The sequence below is a fragment of the Chanodichthys erythropterus genome, chromosome 21 (assembly GCF_024489055.1).
Source record: "Chanodichthys erythropterus isolate Z2021 chromosome 21, ASM2448905v1, whole genome shotgun sequence".
Lineage (NCBI taxonomy): Eukaryota > Metazoa > Chordata > Actinopteri > Cypriniformes > Xenocyprididae > Chanodichthys > Chanodichthys erythropterus.
Genome location: NC_090241.1, coordinates 29,948,014 through 29,957,519, shown reverse-complemented (window position 1 = coordinate 29,957,519; position 9,506 = coordinate 29,948,014). Strand labels below are relative to the sequence as shown.

General features: G+C 36.9%; 1 protein-coding gene across 1 annotated transcript in view; it reads left to right on the top strand.

The window, feature by feature from the left end:
- Positions 1–1,614: 1,614 nt before the first annotated feature.
- kcnb1 (potassium voltage-gated channel, Shab-related subfamily, member 1) overlaps positions 1,615–9,506 on the top strand; it is a 31,742-nt gene continuing 23,850 nt past the window's right edge. Inside the window, exon 1 of the mRNA XM_067373963.1 lies at positions 1,615–2,190. Coding sequence (XP_067230064.1) covers positions 1,615–2,190 — 576 coding nt within the window. The remainder of the gene's footprint in view (positions 2,191–9,506) is intronic.

Genomic DNA, 9,506 nt, shown 5'->3' with positions numbered 1-9,506 from the left:
ATTTTGCATGTTGTTGTTGCTGCTGCAGCTGTAGACTACGGTCGGGCTCCAGCCGACGTTACACTTAACTCTTTAGTTACAAGGTATGGAAATTAAATATAACCTTTTAGTCTTTTAATTTATTAGTTTATGGAGTCTTTTAATATACCAAAGGGGATATGGGGAGTTCTCAAACGGCAGATGTAGCCTACTGAAATGATGATGATTATTAAATAGCCTGTTCCTTTCAGAGGATGACAGGTGGATCGCGTGCGCTCCAATTTATTTGGATTCAAATGTTTGTTATCTTTTGGGAGTTTAAACGGGCGTTTAACTTCGACAGAAACTGCCCTTCAGGAAAGCAGCAGGCGATTCAGCACCGCTCCGGTGGACAGCGACTTCTCAGGCTTTGGGATTCGTAAGAAATTTAATGTTTGTTATTCATCGTAATGATTCCGGTTCCTTAACGGCTCCATTAACTACTCTTAGTACTTCAGATTCATTTAGTAGCCTCATATTTGAAAATTCGTATTGAATTTACTGTCCTCGATAGTCTGTTGTCAAAAAACGAGATCATTTCAGACTCCAACAGACAGATATAACAAAAAAAGATATGAACAAAGTGGGCTTATACAGACATTTTAACGACTTTTCACACACATTTTAAAGGCAGCATAAATGCAGTTAGATTCACTAAAAAGAACCGGCTCAGACTGTTCGTGCTATCTTACTGAATCACTGAAAAGAATCGAATAATAAGAATCGACCACTTCGTTTAGGATTCGAATCATATTGGTCGAGCTATATTATTGATTCGATGAAACTCCGAATCAAAACCCGGCTAATCAAAGACGTTTATTGCAGGAATCAGATTACACTGGTCGTGCTACATGTTTTTAATCCACTAAAAAGAACCGGTTCATAAGAGTCATTTGTTCGAGAATCGAACAACACGGTGGCGCGTGAAGTAGACTCGCGCGTTCAGGAACCGTTAAAATAATTAAAAGTCTTGCAAATATCAATGCTTTTAATTGATTTTCGATTCCTTACCCTGACAAACTTTTAATAAAATATGCTTCTGCTAGTAAGTGACTGGTTTAGGAGTTTATTAATGGATTTATTTAATCGATCAATCTTAAAGGGATAGTTCATCAAAACATGAAAATTCTGTCATCATTTAACGTTACTCACCCTCAAGTAGTTCCAAATCTGTATGAGGTTCTTTGTTCTGCTGAACACAAAGGAAGATATTTGGGAGAATGTCAGTAACCAAACAGATCTTGACTGATTGACTACCATAGTATTTATTTTTCATACTATGGTAGTAAATGGGGGGCGAGATCTGTTTGGTTGGGTTACTGACGTTCTTCCAAATATCTTCCTTTTTGTTCAGCAGAACAAAGAAATTTATACAGTTTTGGAACAACTGTAGGGTGAGTAAATGATGACAGAATTTTCATTTTTGGGTGAACTATCCCTTTAACAGAGTACTGTACAAACATCAGAAAACACACAGCTCATTTCTTGTTTCTCCTTTCTTCAGCAGCCCGAATAGAATGAAACAGCTCGGAGAACCACTGGTAACACTGCCTGTCCCATGGCCAACATCATAGGGTAGTCTACGCAAATAACAACATGGATAAACCCTCTGCAGGAATGAGTAAAGTTGGCTCTCGCTCGACAGCCTCTCTGCCCCCGGAGCCTGTGGATATAATCCGGAGTATGTCGTGCTACCGGCGTGTCAAACTGAACGTAGGGGGTCTGCCGCACGAGGTCCTGTGGAGAACCCTGGACCGACTGCCGCGCACACGACTGGGCAAGTTACGAGACTGCAAAACCCACGAATCACTCATGGAAATATGCGACGACTACAACCTAGACGACAACGAGTACTTTTTTGACCGGCACCCTGGGGCGTTCACGTCTATTCTGAACTTCTACCGTACTGGGAAGTTGCACATGATGGAGGAAATGTGTGCCCTGTCCTTCAGCCAGGAGCTGGACTACTGGGGGGTGGATGAGATCTACCTGGAGTCGTGTTGCCAGGCGCGGTACCACCAAAAGAAAGAGCAGATGAACGAGGAGCTCAAGCGGGAAGCGGATACTCTGAAGGACCGGGATGGCGAAGAGTTTGATAATACGTGTTGTTCAGAGAAAAGGAAGAAACTATGGGACCTACTAGAGAAACCAGGCTCGTCTGTAGCAGCCAAGGTATACATCACTACATACACTGATAGACAGACTGATAAATAGGTCAGGACTCAGACATAAACAAACAACTTCCACAACAGTGTGCTTCAGGTTAGAGAGAAAGGGAGTCTCTCATATCATATACAATAGCATTCCAGCAGCATTCAACATTGTGTCAAACATCTTCATCTGCCAAGAAAAAAACGCAACTTCAACATAAGCATATATCAACACTCAATTAGCTTAAAAGGCCAATGTAAAAAGTGCAGTTCAAGCCTCTGGACTCTAACCAAATAGCTTCAGTCGTGCAATCAATCGCAACAGAGTGGCACTTTCGTGCTTCTCACATAATTCAAAACGTAGTATTTCCATGTAAACATTCACACTCAGAGCTTCTATGGGTCGATCATAGGTGCAGGTCTGACATCTATATGGATCTACATCAGTTTTGGTTGACATTTTTTGGTCTTGGATCAATAAGAACAGCATCTTGGTTGAATGGTATTGTTAGAGATGCAGTGCCTCTCTGTAAACTTTTGTTCTCGGTCTGTGTTGGTCATCTATTTGACGCGCTCTAATTCTATAATTGTATACCTGTGCTGATATATAGTCACATGGGATTGGGAGGGACAGTTCAGTGTAAGACTGTCCTTCCTGTTACCAGGCAACAGAGAGATGACTCTATCACTTTGAAAGAAAGAACTATAAGTCACTAAAGGACAAAGTTAGTGTTTGAGGGTGTTTGAGTGGTTTCTGGCTAAATTAGACCATTGTTTAGGCACATGTGCACCCATGTGCTTTGTATTCAGTTAAGAACTGAACAAAGAGTCAGGCTTCTTTTTTGGCTTTTTCCTCTTCCCCCTCCGTCTCTCCCTCCCTCTTTCTTCAGGCTCCTTCACTGCACCTCTGGCTAAATGTCAGGGAAATGTCACATTAATTATCCTCCATAAGATTTTGTGTCCCATTCTGTTTTCAGCCCCTCCTTTCTCCCCTCTATTATCACTCGAACGGGCTCTGTCTACATCTGTCTCAAATCAGATTTCGCTGCATGGCCCTACCGCACAATGAAATTATGTCAGACCGCCGTCATATCATTGCAAATTACCACCCGGTCATATATCAAAGCTAGACTTCACCTTTTCTGCATTTACTAGTCATGCATTACCATACTATATTTGGTGGACACTAATTAATAGTGTTTACAAGGTTAGGAGGTGTCAATTTGCTTTAAGGACCTTGTATTGAAGCCTCATGGTCAAAGCTGTGACGCCTCAGTCGAGGCATGAATGCTGAGGCAGTAAATGTTGTTTTTAATTCAACTGCACATGCAATTTATTATGTAATATGTTCTAGCTTTGATTCAGTGCCATTTATTACCGGTATTGACTAGCTACATTGTAAATCTGAGTTGTGCGTCTTTAATCTATGCATTTTTAACCACAGGACTTCATGTTCAAGTTCATGCGTAGATGACATGAAATATGTTTGGGAAATACTTTGGATGTGATATATTTAAAATATTCAATAACACTTTAGTATGGGGAACAATTCCCACGTTTTTTAAGTAGCTGCTTATTAGCTTGCATATTGGCTGTTTATTAGTATTTATAAAGCACATATTAATGCCTTATTATGTATAACTTTATTCTATATCCCTTAATCCTTTCCAATGCCTATATTTAAAAGCTACAACAATTACCTTACTAAGTATTAATAAGCAGTAAATTATGAGTTTATTGAGGCAGAAGTCATTGTTAATAGTGAATATTTGTTACTAAATATTTTAAACAACATACTCTAATACTCAAATTCTCTAATAATTATTAAAAAGTCATTTTTCACAGCACAGGAGTATATAAAATTAACTTGAAAAAGTTGAAAAACCTATAATACACATAGAATATATAACAGTTTAAAGGAATTTCCTGTTTTCCTTTTTTACAGGTGTTTCCCCGTTTTTTTTATTTTATTTTAGGGTTAAAGGAAATGTCTGTAAATTTAAAGAAATAGAAAACTATCCCATAATTTACTCACCTCAATACATCCTAGGTGTGACTTTCTTCTTTCAGTGGAACACAATCAGAGTTATATTAAATAATATTCTGGGTCTTCCCAGCTTTGTATTGGCATTGAATAACACAATAATAATAAAACATTATAAACTATAATCACTGGCTTCCGGCAACGTTATTCGTCCTCTGACTGGATGTATTATGTAAGACTTAGCTCCTCTTATTCGAAATCCTTTGACATTTTTCTTTAAAACTTCTCATTTTGGACTTCTAATTTGTGCCTGGTGTTTTGTTTTGCTCTATCCTCTGTGCTTCCGCGTTCATCAGTTCTCACCTAAGCTTATGCTACGCCTATGTCATATGTCAGGTCAGAGGTCACCCTTCGCCCGAAACTCGACAATCCTGTGAACACGCGTACGGCCGTTCTTACAAAACCCATTTCTTCGCTTCAGAAGGCATTTATTAACCTACTGGAGTTGTGTGGATTACTTTTATGATGGATGGATGTGCTTTTGGGGGCTTCAAAAACTTGCTTACAAAAAAAGCTTACAAAACTGGGAAGCCAGGATATTATTTAGTATAACTCCATTTGTGTTCGGCTGAAAGAAGAAAGTTATATACAGAATGGCTTGAGGGTGAGTAAATTGATAATTTTAATTTTAGGGAGAACTATTCCTTTAACAGAAAATGTCCTGGCAGAAAATGGCCAGTACCTTTTCTGTTTTATGGATTTTTTTCTGGTAATATATACACATGCATTCTAGCTTTGAAATAGTAATTTGAAATGATATGATGACAATCTAATATAATCTTATTGTGTAGTCAGGCCGTGCAGTGAAATCTAACATATTTCTTTTATAAATTCATAAGGACTGAACATGGTATAGAGTGTATTGCTGTCAGTGTTGCACCTGGAGGAGACAGACAAACTGCTGGTATTAGAATACTTACCAAATGCAAAGAATGACAAATCAGCCAAGATTAATCTCAATTAAAGGTGATGCTGTGAGTTCAGGCTATAAGCACGAACAGGTCAAGACGGAGTAATTAGCAAATGTTCTTTTCAAAGAATCTCATTTCTGATTTAGCCCATAACTTTTATTGAAGTTCCGACCCAGCCCTGTGCCTGAGGATGTGGATATTTCCTGAATCTCAGAGATGTCACAAAACACCAGTCTTATTTATTGTCTCTATTTGGTATAAAGGGAAGTAATCACTTACTGGATGTGGTTATTTACAGCCAATGTCCTTCCAGAAGCCCTTGCAGCTCTGAGAGGCAGTTACCTTCTGCTTTGTAAAGCCTACTGCGATACCTGGGAAATGATAAAGGACATTTCCACAGTTTGAGTGTCATATGATTATTATCATGCCTTTGATTTATTGAAAAAAAATAAAACACCATATGGTTGAAGGTGACCCTGTTTATTGTGAAAAAGGCAACCTTTCTCTTTCTCTATAGTTAATACTACTGCAATTTTATTACTATTATGTTCAAGGGACATTAATTCTTATGAGGGATACAGATAATAAGCCACCCATTCTATCAATGCAAAATTTATGAGGATATCTGACTAGTGCCTGTAAAGGTGTCTAATGTCAGGATGGCTAACCTAAAAATAGAAAACTACGGAAAGACTCCGCTTTTGTGACCAGGGCTGGAATCAATTCCTTTGCCGTTTTGCCAGTTCAGATGATAAAAGTGAAATTCATATCTCAGTGTATGAATTGATAGGATTAGATGAGGTGAAATGAATTTGAAATTGCTACTAATAATTTCTAAAGCTCCACCCTGTTCATTAATCTTGTAGTCAACACAACAGCAAATGAGTAATTTGTGTAATTTATGAAACTCCATTGTTAATGTGCAGGAGGTTCATTTAATAATAGTTACGAGCTGCAAAATCATAACTATATCAGGTACAATGTAACAGTTTGTACCCTGCTAAAAGTGATAAATGGTAAGAAGTACAACACATTGTAAATATTACATACAGTGGCAAATATGCATTAAAATATGCAAAAGCTAAAACATTAGCTCCACTCAAAATTATCTTTAAACGAAACATGATATTAGTTAGAGAACAACAATAAGTAATATGGCTTCTATTTTTTCTATAAACAAAAAGTTATTATTGAGTAATACTGCCTTCACATGCTGTCGGAATTATCGTAAATACAAGTTTACTAGTTAAAATTTGGACATGAACGCCCTATCAAGTTGTATTTACCACTGGGAAATTCAGAGATAATTTTGATACCCAAGTTCCCGAGTTGGACAGGCCACAAACTTTAAACATGGCGGAGGGAAGAACGATTGCTGCTGTGACAGGTAGGCTACTTTATTAGTTTTTTTCCACAACAGCTACATAGCCTGTTGTCCTCCATGATTCCTGATTTTTTTTCTGACAACAAAGCACTTGAATGCAACGAGCTTTTATTCAAGTAGGAAATTTCCGATAACATGTGAAGGCAGCATAACTACATAATATTTCCAGTTACATTGTCTGTATTTGCTCCTCCACCAAAAAGAGTTCCAAACAAAGCCGAACCGATCATGTGTTTCGTTACTGAATTAAACCGCATTTTTGAAGGTATCGGTTGAATCAGTGAGTCAGTGATTCACCCATGAAGGCAGTCATTTGTTGCCACCTACTGGTGTAACAATGTAACTTGCAGAAATAGTCATCTTCTTGACCTAATTTTCTTTCCAAATCTGTATCCATTTCTTGTTTCTGTTCTGTGGATCTCAAAAGAAGATATTTTGAATCAGTGCAGGTCTGGAATAACTGAGTAATTAGAGTAAATGATGACAGAATTTATTTTCGGGTGAACTGTGGCTTATTAATATTAATGACAAAATAGCACACATTGTTCATGTTTTGCAGTATTGTGTATTTTTTGTGTGTGTGTGTGTGTGTGTGTGTATTGGACTAATATTGGAGATATTGGTGAAAGTAATAATGTAATGATGCACTTAAACTGCATTTAATAACAAACAGTCTACATTCTGGTTTAATTGGCTGTGTTATCAGAAAACCTAGCCTGTTTTAGTTTCTGCCAGCTTAACCCTATAGTGGGTTCAGTTCTAGACCTTGATGTTGTATTTTAAAACATTATTTTAGCTTCTTCTCAACCATTCCGATTCGGCTGTTTTGTATTGGATTCCTTTTTCTTCATGACCTAGTTACACTTCAATTCAGGAATGGACAGCTTTGCATTCTTGTAAAGAATCAGAAATAGAATAGAATTCACAGAATTTATGCTATTATCAATTTTTGATAAGGTGTCAGGAACACTGACCTTAGCAAAAGCTTGAAAAGCCAGTAGTTCTTTGGATATTGTACCATCTTTTGTGATCCTTTCCTGGATGAGAGAATTTCAGCAGGCCAAACAGGTCCTGGGAACATTCACATGTCCAAGTGTTCTACTTTTTTTTTGTTTTTTGTTTTTTTGTTTTTTTTACTAACAAATAGTTCCCAAAATACAAAAGAGTTAGAAATGCTTTTAATCTTTACCTGGTCTTCTCGGAAATTTGCAATTAGTTTATACATTTCATCATATTTAATGAATTATAAATGATCACCTTATCAAAAACATTAAGTTAAAAATATTCAATTCTTCTTTTTTTTTTTTATAACTACAACTTTCACCTAATTACTGCTGCTTATTAATAGTTAGTAAGGTAGTTAAGGGTAAGATTAATGGATTTTAAAATATGATCATGCAGAATAAGGCATTAATATGTGCTTTATATGTACTAATAAACAGCCAATATCCTAGTAATATGCATGCTAATAAGCAACTAGTCAATAGTGAGAATTGGACCCTAAACTAAAGTTTTATCATTTCTTTAAATTACAATTTAGTAAATTCCTCTTCCTGTCATTCCAATTTGACTTCCTGAGAATGTGGATATTTTAATTCAAATATATAGAATTGAAATATATTTATCATATCTTCTAATTTACACTAGTGTCCATGTTGTACTTCAGTAAAAGTTATTTACAAGATATAACAACATTTCCTACATAATATGAAATCATTTGGCGAGCCTGTAATTATGCATTGTTATTGTTACCACAATGAATTATTTTGACATGTAACTTGAACACTCATGCATTATTAGAAGGTGTCCTGCAGTTATCGTGCTGCACTCAGCAGCTGCTTCATGAAGCTCATCATGGTACACAGGTCTTAACCTGTGGTTTGCTGCGGTTAGGATAGCCTAATTACCTGTGACACAGAAGTTGTGATGTGAACTCTTTATTGTGAATCACGTAATCAAGAATCACAACAGTGTGATATGAATCATCTAATGCTCTGTGAGCTTTGTATCTAAATGCTAGGAAGCCATGTGGCTTGTTATTGTGCAATCAGCCCTAATCGCTTTCTATCGCATCTCATTCAACTTATTTGTGAGTAAAGTGTCTTTTGTTGTTGAAGATTTTGGCCACTTTCGGGGAAGATGTCTTGTATAATGCGTGTTTATGCATGATCTCATAAAGGATAACACATTTAACTGGTGACATTTTAACTTATGCATTGCCAAGCAATGAGAGTAAAAATGTGGTGTTGTCGTTTTTAAGATGACATTCTTCGGAGCTTGGGCCCCATCTTATTAATAACAGCCCATATTTCTGCATATATAATTAATCATTCTTTAATTAAACCTCATTAGGAGGTGATTTGTAGCATTTAGGAGGCTAGGCAGTCTTGGAATCTAATGAAAAGAGAAGTGCAATTATTTTTTCAGACCCATCAATGCAAGTTGTTAAAATGAGATGTGACTGCAGAGCTCTTAAGAAATTTACCATCATACACAAAAATAGTTATGAATCAGTCGGCTGTTTTCAAGCTCGGCTATGTCTCGCTCTTTTCTTCCGCACGCAGTTACCAAAAACATGCCGCGAGTCAGAGATACAAGAGTCTCATGTCACTGTCAGTGTCTCGGCATGAACAGAAGCGACTTTTCTGGAGCATCATGTCTGGCTTTGACATTAAAGAACAGGTTTGTGCTACAGTTAAAGAAAGAGTTCACCTAAAAATGAAAATTCTGTCATCATGTACTCACCCTCATGTCATTCCAAACCAGTATGAGTTTCTTTTCTCTGTGGAACATAAAAAGAGACATTTTGAAGAATGTGCTGGTCTCCCTTTTCCATGCGATTACAAAAAATGGGTGGAGAAGGACATAAATGCACAATTAAAATGGTGTTAAGTCTTCTAAAGCAATATGATGTGATGTCTTATTTGTGAAAAAAAGTTTTTACAAAAATAATCAGAATCATGAATCAAGTTCAACTCATTGATTCAGCTGACTGAACA